This window comes from Phacochoerus africanus, chromosome 6 (assembly GCF_016906955.1).
Source record: "Phacochoerus africanus isolate WHEZ1 chromosome 6, ROS_Pafr_v1, whole genome shotgun sequence".
In the NCBI taxonomy this organism is placed as follows: Eukaryota; Metazoa; Chordata; class Mammalia; order Artiodactyla; family Suidae; genus Phacochoerus; species Phacochoerus africanus.
This window is the reverse complement of record NC_062549.1, coordinates 101,492,428-101,508,838: the sequence shown is the minus strand read 5'-3', so window position 1 is coordinate 101,508,838 and position 16,411 is coordinate 101,492,428. Positions and strand designations below refer to the sequence as shown.

The 16,411-nt window shown below is 52.5% G+C and overlaps 1 protein-coding gene across 1 annotated transcript; it reads left to right on the top strand.

Moving 5' to 3' along the window:
• The first annotated feature begins 11,731 nt into the window (after positions 1-11,731).
• Positions 11,732-14,424, top strand: LOC125128732 (uncharacterized). The gene is made up of 3 exons (XM_047782907.1): positions 11,732-12,209; positions 12,310-13,063; positions 14,217-14,424. The coding sequence occupies exons 1-3, from the start codon at positions 11,732-11,734 to the stop codon at positions 14,293-14,295; spliced, it is 1,311 nt and encodes a 436-aa protein (XP_047638863.1). The 3' UTR covers positions 14,296-14,424.
• The last annotated feature ends 1,987 nt before the right edge of the window (positions 14,425-16,411 follow it).

Here is a 16,411-nt window from a genome sequence, read left to right as displayed (position 1 = left end):
AGGTTGTCCGGATATGTGCATAATCCGAGCCAACGTTCAACCATCTTGACTTGAAAAAAGGCAATGTCATCGGTTAAATCTAATATTAAGCTGTTTCTTTGAAATAACGGGAACATGTAGGTTGAGGAGTACCAGGAATACATGATGTAAAGTATAAATTGGGGAAATAATAGCATAATACCGTCGGGAGGTAGTTTTTCATATTGAACAGAAAGTAGTTGACTTAGTTAAGTAATTGTATCAAGCACAATACAGTGATGGGTTTTTCTGTTAGTTGTTTAAAGAGTTGAAGGAACTAGAGTACAGCATCTGGATGCTAAAGAGAAACCCTGAAACACTTAGATGAGCTCATATTGACACTTTCCAAATGAAGACAGACATTATATCTTTTTTTTTTCTCTTCTGTTTACAGCCTCACCTGCCACATGTGGTAGCTCCCAGGCCGGGGTTGAATGGGAACTGTAGCCGAGGCCTACGCCACAGCAACACCGGATCTGAGCCACATCTGTGACCTATGCTGGAGTGTGTGGCAACGCTGGACCTTACCCACTGAGCAAGGCCAGGGATTGAAACGTCATCCTCACAGAGATGTCAGGGTCTTAACCTGCTGAGCCACAACAGGAACTCCAGACATTTTTATTCTTGCTTTGAGATTTTTGGGTCCTTCAGCTCCCAGTCTTCAGCTCTTTAGCTGGACTGTTGATGAAAGATAGAGTGTTGATTAATCAAAAAACGTGTCAGGTACTAGAAAAACATTATGGATCCGAAAGTTTAGACACTAGGGTGAATCTCAAAAAAACGATGTTTGTTTTTTAAGCAATTCTGCCTAAAAAAAAAAAAAGAAAAGAAGAAAAGAAAAACGTGGTTTAGAAGGAAAATTCTAACAGCTTGACGTGTTCACGGAGGTGAGTGGGGCCTGGTGCTGGGGCCGGAGGGAGCAGGGCGCGCTCCCAGATGGGGAGCCCAGCGTGCAGAGGGCTCAGCTTGGGCCTAGTCTCTAGTGGGAGAAGTTGTGATGTTTGTGGTTTGAGGAGCTCTGAGAGCTGGGGACAAGAGGCGGCCGTGCTGTTCTTGGATAGACAGATTTTCAGTGGGACCTGTTCCTGACCTCATGCTACTTGGGGGCAGACAGAGCTGCAGATCAGGGGGAGGATTGGGGGCAGGGACAGAAGGGTGTAGAACTGTCTCATACCCACTGCCCCCATCCTGCCCTCACGCCGCCGGAATGATGATGAGTGCACTTCCAGGAATCGTTCACCCCTCTTAAAAATCCCATCCCTGGCATCAGACCTCCAGGGGAAAGAGCGTGGGCTTTGTGCTCAGTGGAGGGGCTCGTGGCCTTGGCAAGACCTGACCCTCTGAGCCCCTGTAGCACTCAGGTCTGTTCCCTGCCCTGGGCACACTGTGCATTGGGCTTGTGGTCCTGATCATCTTTCTCAGCGTCTTGAAGCGGGGTACACCTGACCTTGTCGTGTTGCCGTGTCCCTAATGCATCACCTTGTCCTGCTCTCTTTGGCCTCCTCGTGGCCTTATGCTCTGTGGCCGGCACTCACAGACCTGCGTGGCCAGAATCCACTGGGAACCGGTAGGGTCTGGGAAGAATGACCAGAAGAGAGGGGGCTTAAGCGACATCTCCATGGGTCCTACATTGTGCCCATGAGCAGAAGGCTGGAAGGGACCCTGGAGGCTGGGGAAGGGTGCCCAGGTGGGCCCCCTGTCACGTCTGTAGCAGCCCACGCAGAGGAGTCTCTTCTGGGCAGGAACCACCCCAGGACCGGGCCTTGGTGGACCACGAGAGGTCATCAGCTGCCCCCACCTGGGCGCCAGCACCAGGGAGGCCCAGAGCGCTGCGGGGAGGAAATCGCCATCCAGTTCGTGGACATGGTGAAGGGGAGGTCCTGGCCGGTGTGGTAAGTGTGCTGTGGGGGCTGGGCCCAGATGGCAGGGGAGCAGCCGGAGGAGGGCGTGTGCTGCTGGCAGTGGGGCTGAGCAGTGACCGGATGCAGTGCTGGGAGCTGGAGAGGAGGGACCCGCGTGAGCCGGCGCTCCGGGTGGGGCGGCAGGAGCTGCCCACGCTTGGCCTTGACAGCAGAGGCCGGCAGTGGGGAGCCAGCTCGGCTGTTACAGTGCGGCCTTGCTGCTGAGATGGTGGCTTGTCCCAGGGCCCTGCCTCCAGGAAAGGCTCCTTTGTTCTCCATAGGCCCTGGGAGTGAAGGAGGGTGGCTGGCGTGGTGGCGGATGCTGAGGTGGGGGCGGCTGGGGGACGCCTGTGGAGAGGGCCCTGGTAGGGCGTTCTACCTCGTGACCCGGAGCATGCCGTGGCATCTCGTCCCTCTTAGACCCCTGGGCCGGGGCACATCCTGCCCCACAGCTGCTCCCCCTCCTCCCAAAGGACCCCTCCACGCCAGCGGGTCCCCTTCCTTTCCCCAAATCGTGGCTTCTTGACTGTGTCACAGCGGCCCTTCCTGGCATGTGTTCACCTTCACGCTGAACTTGACCTAGACTTCATTCCTGTTTCATTCATTCGGTCTTCAGATGGTCCCTAAGCTCCTGGGGGTACCAGAACCTCATCGCCCTGTGGGGACCTGGCGATGAATAAGGAAGGCACCACTCTGGTTTCGGGCTCTCCCCAAGCCCTCCGTGGAGAACACGTTGGCCTTTTGGCTCCAGCCCAACCCTTGTGCAATGAGCCACGTTCTCTCTCGTTAGTAACATGTATGAGTTTCTATCTAGTCCTTAATTAAATTCTCAGTTCTCGAAGGGCAAAAACAAAAACAAAAACAAAACAAACCCAAACCCCAAGCCAGGAGGTAAGCTTCTCTGCAGCTCGTGGGGCACTGCCCGTAGCATTTAACCAATAATGAACGAGGGTGGGAGCGGGGCCAGGGGGTGGTCCCTGGCCCCTCTGGCGACTCTCAGCGCAGGGATTTTCACTTCTGAGGACAGAACTGAGACACAGGATGCTTTGTTCCACGCTGCCGGCGCTGAGTGGAGAGCCTGGCTCCCCAGGCGTCCTGGCCTCTACCTCTCGAGAAAGGGGCCCACCGCTGCCCTGCCGAGGGCTCTTAAGAGCTGGTGACAGCTCGGCGGTCGACAAAGCCATGTGGCCCATCAGTGTCTGCGCCCTCCTCTCTCTGTGTGTGTCTGTGGGCTCCTCAGAGGAGGCACAGCTTCTCGCTCCCTTTCCACCCCATGGGCTCCTGAGTGGCTCATTCCTCCCCTGGGGAGGCTGGGGGTACCCAGGTGAGCTTGAGGTCGTGACCCTTGCCACCCAGTCGGGCTGGCCTCATCCCTTCCTGTCCACTCTCAAGGCAGTTGTGGGCCTCAGCACTGCAGCTTGTGAGTCATTCCGTTGCACTGGGGAGCGGTGGCATTCCAGGCCTTTTCTGAAGGGGACTCCTTAACAGAGCCCCATCAAGTGGCCCCACAAAATGTTCCCCTTTACATGAGAGGTCAAATCTCGTGGTCAAATAGTCAAACTTTGGGCGTTCTATTGTGGCTCAGTGGGCTAAGAACCCGACATAGTGTCCTGAGGATAGAGGTTTGCTCCCTGGCCTCACTCAGTGGGTTCAGGATTGGCATTGCCATGAGCTGTGGTGTAGGTCGCAGATGTGGTTGGATCCCGCCTTCTGTAGGGCAGCTGCAGCTCAGATTCAGACCCTGACCTGGGAACTTCTGTATGCTACAGGTGCAGCCCTAAAAGGAAAACAAGAAAAAAGGAGTTAAGCTTTAGAACAATTGAATGCTCCAACCACAGCGCCTGGTGGGGTAGAGGAGCATTCGGCAAGAAAGACGGCTTTGTCACCTAGGAACCCTCTCTGTCCCTTGTTCTGACTGGGTCCTCTTAGCTCACGTCTTTTAACCACAGGCACAGACGAGCCTTAGGGTCAGGTTGATGCCCAAAGGCACTGGCTTTCCCGGAGCCTCTTGCTCACCCTCTGGAGGCAACGGAACGGCCTGTTCCTTGGCAGCCTGTGATCGCATGGCCTGGCCGCACGGGGGCAGAACCAGGCGTCGTGCCGCCTTGGCGGCTTCTCAGTCCAGTGCTTTTCCTCTGGCGCTGTAGGCGCTCGCCCCCAGCTGTCGCCTGGCGCTGCAGCCCTGGGCCCCTTCCTTCCTCTGGTCCTCGGAGAGGCCAGAGGGGAGCTCGGCCACAGGGAGCTCTCCACCAGGCCACCCCTCACACCCAAAGGTGCCCTGGGGAGTCCTGCCTCCTCCGTCATTTCCATGATTGTCACGATCTCTCTTCTCTAATTTCCTGCCCGTTGTGTCTTTAGGAAAACAGCAGTAGAAGTGGCCTTTGCATTACATCTAATAACTGCCTGATGGATTTGCGGCCAACCCCAGGTTTCTGATTAATTCCTTCTTAGATGGGTCTCTTTGTAAGTCACCTCCGTCAGAGTGGCCGCTTCAATCTCGAGCCACAACATCTCGAGCCACGAGATGGAAGAGACGTTTTGATCCAGGATGAGCTGGCTTTGTTTTCAAGCCCCTCGGGGGGTCTAGCCAGCCAGACCTTGGATGTATAACATTAGAGGATGGTGTGGCTTCTGCTCGTCCACCTGCCCAGCACGCCTGGGGTAGAGCGTTCACCGGAATCACCATTTGAAGACTGATAGCATATCAGAAGTGCAGGAAGGAGCTTTTAAATTGTGATATTTGGATAGAATGTTTTGTGACAAGGTGAAAACATCTTTTTTTTTTTTTTGGCTGCCCCTCCTCTCCCCGCCCCATGGCATGTGGAGTTCCAGGGCCAGGGATTGACCCATCATCCCTACGACAGGGACAACCTCCCAAGCTGGAGGGTGAGGGCTCAGCTGCCAGCAGGCAGGAGTGTCACGTGTGTCACCGCCTTCATGCCTTAAGTTTCCTGAAAGAGAAGATTATCCAAAGAAAACTGCAGTTCAGCAAGTGGAGACTGGCCTGCAGATTCCCTGGCCTCCTTGCTTAGGGTACCGAGGTAATCACCTCTCAGGCTCCTCCACGCCCTTTCTCCTTATGCACCACAGCTCAGTCTCCCACTAGGTTTTCGCTTCCTCCTTTGTGGACTCCACAGCTCTGGCTCCCTCTGTGTGGTCTTTCCTGCTTTCCAGGGGCTGCCACCCTGCCAGGTCCTTGCCTCTCAGTCTTTTGTTTGCATCTGACTCTGCTGTGACCCTGCGACTGCTCGCCTGATGTTCCCTCTGTCCTACTTTTAGCCCAGGAAAGCCTGAGCCTGTGGTCTTTTCATCCCAACAGCATCTCTAAGGCTGCTGAATACATGGTGCTTTGCGGGAAATCACACACACTGTTGGCTTCCTCAGCTTCCTTTCCTTCCCCCTCCAACTCCACTGCCTCTTGCATCCAGGACCCCGGTCTTAACGACTCACTTGCATGTGGCTTTCCTTTGGCAACGTGGACCTAGGAAAACCCTTCATGCTCAACTTTTTGCATGAGGAAGGGCTGAAAGTGAGAGAAAGGGTCCTGCTTACAAAAACTGCATAAGAACCGGGTCATAGGTGGGAGTGCTAGGCAGGCTGGAGTCAGTGCCAGGTGGGCAGTCCTCTGAGGGACTCACTGGAGCTGGCATTTGGTGCAGGCCAGTAGATGGCACCCTCCTGGCACACTGGCCAAACCAAGATGTAGACACCAGGTTGTCACAGTGCTCAGGACATGAGGGGAGCAGGCATTGAGACCTCCTGCCCTTTGACTCACCTGCTCCTGCCACACGTGCAGTAAAATTCCAGAACATGACCTGAGTGGGCATCTGAGACCAGGGAATCGAGGAGAGCGTTGTAGTGAATGAACTTTGGACCAAACTTATGACGACTCAGGGAGAGACAAAGAATACAGGATGAACCTTGCTTCAGACAAACCCAAGTGAGAAGGCAGATGGTCTCCATGAGAGTGTCAGAAGGACGACCGGAAACTCTGTGGGGCCAGGGAGAAAGAAGTTCTCGGTGGAAGGGATGGAAAGAAGCAAAAGGAGTGGTGTGAAGTAGTCTAGCCCTAGTAAGTAACTCTAAATCATGTAATTCCAGATAGAAACTGGGTGAGCCTGGATCTAACATGGGTGCCACACACCAAGCCATTGAAATTCTCGCTTCAGGTGAGGTTTGCTTAGCAGGGTTTTTTAAAGCTCTGTGAATAAGCATTTAAGGATTCAAAGCACGACGGATCTGGTAGGATGTCAGTAAGCAGGATGGCAGTGTCCACTTGTGGCTTCTTTATAGAAAAGCAGAGTATCAGCCAGTGATGGACTTAGCCTTCTCTCCACAGAACTATTTGTGCAGCTTGGAGAAGAGAAAAGAGAAAGAGGCAGATAGATGCGCTGGATACATAAGCTCTGTGTTTGGATCCAAGTCTCTCACAGTGTTTAGAGTCCAAGATACAGTACACAAAAGAACATGACATAGAAGCTCAGAGAAACTCTCTTCTCTCTGTAGCTCTGCTGTAGCAGCGCTTCTCTGTGAAGACTTCTTCCTGTCCAGGAGGTTGACCAAACCGCCCCTAGTGCCAGTAGACCTCTCCGGATGGGAGCCTTTCCTCTCTCTTCCTCCAAATGGGTGGGAAGGGCCTGTGGCCTGGCTTCTAGGGTCCGCGTTGTCCAAAACAGGCCACCTGAGCTCAGCTACTCCTCAGCTCCTTGGCAGCATAGGTCCTCATCTATGAAAGGTGGAAGTAGAATCGGAGACATTCTGAAGCCCCAGTGGGTCTCCCCTTGCAGGGCGCTCCCTGTAGCTGCCTCTCCTCCTCAGAGGACAGGGCCAGAGAGTTAGGAGAGGGTGTGTTTCTCTACCAAGGACCCTCTGCTCTGGAGCGCAATTTGTTTCGGAATGTGTAAGAGGGATGCTAAGCACATCCATCCCTGGAACAGTGAGAAGGCCATCATTCAGTGCAGAGGAAGGGGCCTCAAGAGTGAAGTGGCTGCGGAGGACTGGGTGGGGGCACCTGGCTAAGGCTCCGCAGCAGGTCTGAGCTGGGTTATCAGCAAGCAGTGGTGGGGTGAGGACAGGGGTCCCTAGATTCTGCCCCACAGGCTGGATGAACGTCTAAGACATGGCTCTCACGTTCCCCTCCAGCCAGCCTGTGGCCCTGCCTTCAGCTCCTCGTGTCAGCAGGAGCCCAGCCTGCTCCTGGCCTCAGTCACCATGTGGCCATCCCTGCAGGCTCAGCTCTCAGCAGGACCCTGCAAAGACTCTCACTGATTTTTTTCTGTCCTCTCTCACCTCCTCTCCTCTCTCTGTGTTTCACAGGTATCAGTTACTTCCAGAACTGAGAAGACTTATTGCCCAACCCCAAGAAACCACAGCAGAAAAGATTCCTTTTCCACCTGATGAGAAAAACCGACAACAGCCAATCAAGTTGAAGCCCCAAAGGAACACTGGAGGGATCCTCTCCTGAGAATCAGCATCTCAACCACCACCTCCTCCACCCACCGTTTTTACTCCAAAAGACTGATCTCATGAGAGAAATCCCAGTCATCGGCCTCCTCCCAGGCTTCGGTGTGATCAGTCGATGAGGAGACCAGGGCCCAGGTGGACTACAGTTTGGAGCGACCTTCACCCTTGCTCCTGTCCACATGCATCCTCCTCACACAGGCATCAGGAGCCGCTGGCAGACGGCCCCATGTCCACCTGGACATTCTTTGTCAGCACACGGGCTGTGGTCGGAGCAGACGCCCTTAGCTGTGCAGTGTTCTTGCCGAAAGTGTTCCGCCTGAGTGTCTTCATGAGGTAGTTATCAGACAGCTGCAGAATGTAGGCCAGTGGCCCAGACACCTGGCCTGTCGTTCTTCAAACAGTCCATGTCTCCACAAAGAAGACAACCAACAGGAGAAGAGAGATTTGGGGTTCCGAAGGACTAAGAAGTTTATGTGACTATAATTCTTGAGTCCTTTTGAACCCCAAACGTCTCCTCACCTTTTGTGATTGTCTTTGACCTGTGGGGACATTGACTGGTTTGCAGAGGACAAGTCAGTTGTCTGGCTCACAAGTCTGCATCCTTCAGTTGTCTGATGATTTCCTCCTGATGCAATTCAGGGGAACGCTTTCGCCAAGAGCACCACCTAGTGCCTGCTGTGTGCTTCCTAGCACAGCCCCGCAGGAGGCTGAGAGTGTCCACACTGCCTGCCACCACTCTTGTCATTCGAGCATTGGACGCTTTGTTCTGGAGGGCCCTGTGAGATCTGTCCATTGGAAAGACCTGTTTTTCTCTCTCTGATCAGTCATTTGCTTAGTGGTGTATGAATTAGAGGCCATGAACTATCTTCTTCTGTGATGCTGTTTCTCTAACAAGTTGCCATGCCTTATCAATCCCCGATTGATGATTCCTGATATGTGTCCATTACCATATTTGTTGGTATGTTGGAAACTTCCTGATGTAGTCATTCTATAGACTTGTAATTGCTGGCATTGTGCTGTGGAATGGGCAGTCCCTACCCTTTCATGTCATGAAAAGTTTTCTTGAGTTTCACTGTGTCTTCTACATGTTTCAAATTATTCCTAAATTAAAAATAGTATAATAAAAAATAAAATATCTGTTATCCTACCATCATTTTAAGTCTTTTTTTTTTGTTTTTGTGTTAGAGCCGCATGTGTGGCATGTGGATGTTCCCAGGCTTGGGGTCCAACCAGAGCTACAGCTGCCAGCCTACACCACAGCCACAGTAATGCAGGACCCCAGCCACATCTGTGACCTACACCACAGCTCATGGCAATGCTGGATCCCAGACCCACTGAGCAGGGCCAGGGAGCAAACCCCCATCCTCATGCCTACTGGTTGGATTTGTTCCCCTAGTGCCAAAATGGAAACTCCTTCCATTATTGTTTTAAGTTAGTTTCTTTTCCTGGGATCCAAATACAACCCACCAAGTAATCCGGTGGATATGTGTTGAAGTTACTTACACACCCATATATACATATGCTGCCCCTCTGCTCCTTCCTACCTCTGTCCCTCCCCCTTCCCTCCCTCCCATCCTTCCTTCTCTCCTTCCTTTCTCTCTCCTCCTCCCTCCCTCTCAGTCAAATTCTTCTTGGTCTCTTCCTGTCCCCCTCCTTTTTTTTTCTTTTTTTGTCATTCATTTCGTGAAGGTACTGCATTTTGGTTCTGTATCTTTCCCACAGTCTAAACTGTGTACCTGAGTATACAGAGAAAAAAAAAATGGTTCTGTCCTCCATACTTCCTCTCTGGTGGTAGAATTTAGAGCAGTGTTATAATAGAAAAAAACTGCCAGCCATGTAGGTACCTTAAAATTTTCTTGTAGCCATACTGAAAACCAAAACCTATCAACCCACAATACTACAAATATGCTCTTCCACATAGCTAATTAATGCTACACACGAAATATTCTGCCAAAGTTTTAAAGTTCTGTTTGGTAGGAAAATATCTCACGTCTTCAGTTTTTCAGGCTAGACTGACGTGACTTATCAATCCCATACACTTGAGAGCCAGTTCCTGAGACCTACTAGCCCCATTCTGCCTCTGCCATAGCCACGTGGGTCTACTGGCCACTGTTTTGGACCTGGCAGATGTAGAGACCGATGACACTCATGTTTGATACACTGGCGAGACTCTCTCAAACGGGGTGTGTGCTCTCTGATCAGGAGGCACGTCGGGTCCTGGGGGTTTTTTCTGTGATATTAGCAGCCCTTTGACATCAGGGCCTGGATCCAGCAACTGATGATGTGGAGCAAAATGGTGACATTCCATGGTGCTACAGTCTCCCCTGGAACACTTGCCTAAAGAGAAACGTCCCCGAAATCCTAAACACTCTTGAGTTACGTAGGGGGACCATCTGTAAAGAAGTCGGCAGCTTAATGAGCCAACTGCCAAGCACCTTCTCTGGTCACCAGTTAGCTTCTTGTATTTCTGTGTCTTCCCCTGTGTGACTAGGAACTCAAAGTTGGACACACACGGAAGTATTCCAATCCATTGCCCTATCTTCCTTACCGAAACTCCAATTATCCTCCCTTTCAGTGGTGAATGTGACTCTCAGCTGGTTCCTTCACCCTTTGGATAAGATCCTAACAGTCTTTGAGCCTTTTCCTGATAGCAGTATGACAAGGTGCTCCCGTGTCCTCTTGAGCATTTCCTGCCCCTGACTTGGACTCAGTCATTTCTCAAAGATGCTCTGGTTTCTTTTTGTGCAAAACACGATTCCCAGATCAAATTGTGGAACCTAGAGCTACTCATTGGAATTGGTTTCTTTCTAGGCCTTTCCCGTGGAAGGAGCTAGGAAACACATTTTCATAATTGCATGGCCTCGTGTACTGACATATATTCCCAAGCATGCACCATTCACGTTCAGAACAACAGGCTTGTTATGGAAGTTGACATGCCTTCTGAATCGGGTTTCTCTGATACCCGCTTTTCTGTTGTTAAGGACACTGGGAGTAAGAGGAACACAGTATCCCACAGTCTCCTTTGCCTTTTCCCACATTACGGGGACAAAAGCCTAAAGAGATACCAACAATGCCACTAACAACACAATAGAGGAGAGCAGTTTGGGGCTTTGTCAGTGTCCCGGGGAACAGGGACACTCTTGTGTTTTAGTTGCTTTACCAAAGGTATAGCTCTTGCCCATCTGGTTGTTTCGCAAAAGAGACGAGCATGTTCCTTTGTTACACCATGTTTTCAATGTCTAGAGGCCTGTATTTAACAATTTAATTTCATAGTGATTTTTTTTTTTTTTAATGTAGGAGTTCCCATTGTGATTCAGCAGTAATGACCACAAGTGGTATCCAAAGGATTCAGGTTCACTCCCTGGCTCCACTCAGTGGGCTGATGTTCCTGGGTGCTGGTGAGTTGAGGTGTAGGTGGCAGAGGTGGCTGGGATCTGGTGATGATGTGGCTGTGGAGTATGATGGCAGCTGTTACCACAATTTGACCTCTAGCGTGGGAAGTTCCATAAGTAGCCCTCCAAAACAAACAAACAAACACACAAAACCAACCGACCAACAAACAAAAGTAGTCTGGACGGGCCACCCAGAAGCTGTAGGCAGTCATCCAGCCTCAGCAGGACTATCTCAGCCCCTCACATGACCATTTACTCACAGGGACAACCTTGCAAGTACTAGAGTCCTGGTGAAACCCCCTTTTGGTTCAGTCTCTGCTGTTAAGCCCTGGGACACAGGGTGACCTGACTACAGGTGGCACTGGCTCCACTGCTGCACCCCAGGCCGGTTCCAGGACAGCGACCAGCAGAGCTGCCTGGGTCCAGCCTGGAAGCCGCGAGCTGCCCCCGCCCACCCTGCCTCCCTGGTGCCCTCAGTCTTCCTGGCTCATCCAGGAGGCCGGGTTCTGGGACCCCGACTCCAGACAGGACCTGGAGCCTGGGGATGCCCTTGCCCACGCAGCCTGCCTCTCTCAGGTGCCAGTTCGCCTTGGGGACTGAGGCCATGCTGCGCTGTAAAAGACGCCGCCCAAAGGGCCAGGTCCCACGCAGAGTCGCCCTCGGACCCCTGCATTCAGAGTGCAGAGGGCGCAGCATGACACGAGCGCACCGCCAGGGGTCGCCCCTCCCGCCGCTGAGCCAGGCCGCGCGCAGCCCCGCGGGCCCAGGCCCCGCCGCCCGCCGGGCGCGCTTCCTCCGCCGCCCGCCGCGCGCTTCCCCGCTGCCCGCCGCGCGCTTCCTCAGCCGCCGGCGGCGCGCTTCCTCCGCCGTCCGAGGCGTGCTTCCTCCGCGACGCCAGGAGGCTCCGGACTCGCCTGCCCGCGGCCTCCCTTTGGTTGGTACCTCCTCACGGAGGCGATGAAATCCGTCTGGGGTCAGCGACAGGGCAGCGCTTTCGGGCCTCCCGCAAGTCCACCTGCTCTGCCGGCGTCTGTCGAGTGTTCTGCGCTGAAGGAGCTTTTCCTGCCAGGAAACCAAGTTCCTGTCCTCTTTGTAAGTGTCCCTCTCGGCGCTGGCCTGGCAGCTCTGAGCATCCGGAGAAGCGCCCTTGGGACTTCCCGGGATGTCCCCTCCTTGGGACCCCGGGGCCAAGGGTCGAGGGGCAGGGCCCTGAGGGCTTCCCTGGGGGACGCAGATTTGGAACCGAAGCGGCCTCCGTGTGCCCACAGGTGGCAGCGCGAGCACCCAGGCGGCTGGCGCCCTGCGGGGTGTGAGCAGGGGACTGAGTGTCTTCTGGGCTTTTCCCTCCCTCAGCTTCCGCCTCCTCTTCAGCTTTCCGGGTTCAGCAGGTCCTCGCCCAGCCGGGTGCCCAAGACGGAGGCGGCCGCTGGGTCCGGTGGGGAGGTCAGTGTGTGGTGGCCCGGGGTGCCTTCTAGATGTTTCCAGGGGCAGGAGGCTTCTAGGGTTCAGGGGCCCGCTTTGAAGGCCTTGGACAGCCTGCCTTGCTGAGGTGGGTGAAGCCAAAGGGAGATGCGCAGGGCAGAGGGGCAAATGGCTGCGTTCAGGCCCGGAGGCTGGGCGGTCCGCAGAGCAGGGGCTTCCTGGGAGGCGAGGAGCAGGCGGCCAGGGCCATGGGCCCCTGGTGGGCGCGGGGGGTGGGCTGTCCCTCACTGGGGTCGGTGCCCACAGGGGCCCAGCGTCCAGCCTGAGCGTGTCCAGTGTGTGGGGTCTGGATGCGTTTTCAGCAGAGGAGGGAGGGGCTGGGCGGCGGGTTCTCAGAGCCTGGCAGCAGCATAAGATCGTGTCGTCCTGCTCTGTGGGTCCAGAAGGGAGCCTGACTCTTCACTGGTGCAGGCTGGTGTCCAAGCCCCCATGGCACTTGGAAGTTCTAGTCCTGCTTGAACTCATTTTCAGGCTTGTGGTTGTCAGCATTTCCCAAAGCCTCCTGAGCTGCGTTTATGGTTGGGGCAGCGACCCTGTCCTGGAGCTCTCAGGGCCTGTCCTCACTGTCCTCTGCTCTGTGCACACAGGGGGGGGCATCTGTGGAATGTCGTCCTCCTGGAGAGTCACCGGGTCAGGCTGTGCCGGGGTTTCCACCCCCGGTCACCACATGGCCCTGGTCTCTGTGCACTTTCTGGCGCGCCCAGTCCACCTTGGCTTAGCTGACTCTTCATCTGGATTCCGGGGAACTGCCAGGCGGCCAGAGGCTGAGGGCACAAGCATGGGAATCATCAACTGGTCAGCCTCCAGGTGGGTGCACGGCAAGGTTCAGTAGCAGCTCCCCAATTACAGGATGCCACCAACACTTTGATTTGACAGTGTTGTTTTTTTTTTTTTTTTTAATTAAGGCTATTCCTTTTTAGAAGAGTTGAGATGTATGGGTTGCCTGAGAGGATAGCAGAGTTCTCTCACAGCTGTGCTCTGTTCTCCCTCACAGGATTTCTTCCTTCTTTGGATCTTGCCTGAGGATGGTACAGAGGAGGGGGCTATCCCATGAACAGGAAAGGGATGTTCCCCCAATGAGGCTTATCCATCCCCCTCTAGATGCGCTGAACCCTGGGATTTCTCCACAGGGTGTAGAGTCGAATGCACAGTTTGTGGTAGAGGAGGACTGTGTTTGTGCTTTTCCCCGACAACTCATGGTCAACCTCAGACCATTTGGATATATTCAGTAGTTTGGGTAAACTCTTGGGGGGCATTTCGTAGATGCATTTGCTGAGAAGGGAAACCTTCTTGTTCCCCTTCTTAGTGGCTTTGGGGGGATAAAAAAAAAAAAGCTATATTCCTTTCATGCGCCAGACTGAATTGTCACCCATCAGGGTTTCAGTAGCTCAAGGCCCTAATCAACCCACCAAGGCCACTTTCTTTCAGCTCAGTCCCAGTCCCCATGTTACTCTGGGAAGGAGTGTCCCCCAGTCACTCTCTCCTGCAGAAACTCCACCAGAGATCTGGGACTCAGGGAACCCGTGTGGCCAGGTGCCGGCCTCTCCCAGCCCAGCGAGGACACAAGTACCTGGTATCTCCCCTGGCTTCCCCCACTTTTCTTTCTCTTCTGTGATACTCAGGGCAGTGTTCCCAACTCACTCAGGGTACCATCTAGCGCTGTGTCCCCTTCTTAGCAAGTAAGGCGCAGGAGCATTTTGTACCCAGAAGAGGTGAAAACCTGGGGAGGGTCAACTTTCTGGGGTCTGTTCTGGAGCAACAGAGTGAGGTTCCTGAGAGAAGGTCTGTGAGTCGTTGCCCCTCCTTGGGTGCCTGGGTTGGAGCAGAAACATCTGCTGTCTCTTCCTGGCTCCCCAGGCAGATCATGAGCTTGGGGGTCAGTGTTTCCTCAGAGCCATCGCACAAAAGCCAGGCCTTCCAATTGGGCCACTTTGTGGTCATGTTCTCCCTTCCTTTGCAGGAGCCTTTGGGGACTAGAAACAACCAAGGGTGTCCTGCTTTTAAAGAGGCCTGTTGAGTCCTCAAGGACCGGTTCATAGCACAGCCCACAAAGGAATATCCTTTCAGCCTTTTGGAAGGGAGCTATGGGGTCTGCAGTCCCCAACCTAGAGTTATGCAAAAAATGTCTTTAGTACTAGTATGTTGCTTTTAAAATACAAGGTTTGTGGGGGTTTTTTATTTTTTATTTTTGAAGTATAGTTGATGTACAGAATGGTAAAAAGATTTGCAATATACGGAATCACAATTTGAAAATTATATTCCGTTGATACTTATAAAATATTGGACATATTCCCCATGTCGTACAGTAAATGTTTGTCCCTTATTTTATACCTAATAGTTTCTAGGTCTTAATCTGTCTCCCTGTATTGCCCCCGCCCCCTTCCCTCTCCTCACTGGGAACCACTAGTTGATTCTGTGTATCTGGGAGTCTCATTCTTTTTTCTTATATGCAGTAGTTTGTTGTTGATGTTTTTCAGTTCCACATATTACTGATATCACACAGTATTTGTCTGTCTGACTTAGGTTATGTAGCCTAATACCCCCTGTGTCCATCCATGCTGTTGCAAATGGCACAGGTCATTGTGTTTTGTGGCTGAGCAGTGTGCCATTGTGTATGTATACCTCCTGTTTGTTATCCATTCATCTGTGGATGGACACTTAGGTTGCTTTGATAACTTGGCTATTGTAAATAAAGCTGCCAGGAGCCCTGGGATGTGAGTATCTTTGTGAAAGGGTGTTTTTGGTGTATTTTGGATGCCTACCCACCAGTAGAATTGCTGGTCTTCTGGTAGCAGAATTTGTAGTATTTGTAGAAACCGCAAAAATGATGTCCACGGTGGCTACATCAACTTCTCTTCACTTCAGCGTTGTAAAAGTGTTCCCTTTTCTCGACATCCTTGCCAGCCTTTGTTCTTTGTGTTCTTTCTGCTGACAGCCATTCTGACAGGTGTGAGTTGATACCTCTGGTGCTTTCAATTTGCATTGCGCTAATGATGAGTGATGTTGAGCCTTTTTTCCATGTGCTTGTGCGGCCATCTGCATGTCCTCTCTGGAAGAATGTCCGTTGAGGTCTTGTGCCAAGTTTGAATTGGGTTGTTTGTCTGTTGGTCTTGAGTTGTGGGAGCTGTGTATATATTTTGGCTGTTGCTCAACTGACCCTCATTGATCAGCTTGTAAGGTTTTCCTTGTTTGCCATTTTCCACCCTGGTTGTGGCTTCGTTCTTTATTTTTTAGGAACCTCTTTTCAGGGTCTCGAGAGTGATTTTCCGGTTGTGATTTTTAAAAGGGGGTGCCACACAAATACCGAGTAATAGAAGCTGGATTGACTCTCCCCCTGGGAAACAACAAAACCAAACAACAGCCATAAACTGGAAAAAATCGCTGAAGCAAAGATTTTCAAGAAACTGGGCCTCAGGCAATAAAGGTAGTGAGTGATGCCTGAGAGATGAAAATCAGACTGGTGAGCCCCACCGTTGCTCCAGTGTACCACCTGGAGAGAGTTTGCAATGCAGGCAGGGGAGGGGAAACTGAAAGGAAGGCCTGTGGGCCTCACTGAGTTGCTCCTCATCCTCGCCTTCCCTCACATCCAGTGGAACCCATTGGTGTCTGCTGCTGTTGCTCTACCTGTAGACACGCAGGCTGAGCTGGGAGGAGTCCTCTTTAAACTTCCTTCAGTAAGGAATGGGGGTCCTCGCTTTGTATCCGCCCAATGCAATTAGCACAGTGCTCTACCCCCAGGGGCTCCATAAATGCATCCCTGGACCTCCACACATGTAGACTCCAAGTTATCTAGGTGAGCAGAGATGTTGGATTTTATAGCACATGATCGGAGAGAGGAGTGAACCAAGGGTTGGTAGGGCATTCTGTTTCTAAGAGAACTGAAGACACATCAACCACTTCAAAGCCGGGATTGTACTGCCAGACCCTTGTGTGTCCTCCTTGCCAACTTGAAAGGTGCTTTGCCCCTTTTTCACTTTAGTTATTGGATCTGAAATGTAAGGATAAAAGGCCAAGTTCTACATTTCTAGGAATATGGCTGATATTAAAATTCTTTTTGAAGAGGGGAGAGGATTTGACTCTGGGAGTCATTTAAGTTGTCAGAGAGAAAGCTGATCACCCCTGATCATCATGACAAGGATGAACATCTAAGGCGTA

What these genes read in the sequence shown, in the direction of transcription:
- LOC125128732 (XM_047782907.1), top strand. Translation starts at nt 11,732, where the DNA reads ATGAAATCCGTCTGGGGTCAGCGACAGGGCAGCGCTTTCGGGCCTCCC. An exon ending in GGAGGCGGCCGCTGGGTCCG is followed by an intron (nt 12,210 to 12,309) that starts GTGGGGAGGTCA and finishes GGCCTTGGACAG; the next exon opens with CCTGCCTTGCTGAGGTGGGT. An exon ending in ATCAACTGGTCAGCCTCCAG is followed by an intron (nt 13,064 to 14,216) that starts GTGGGTGCACGG and finishes CTTCCTTTGCAG; the next exon opens with GAGCCTTTGGGGACTAGAAA.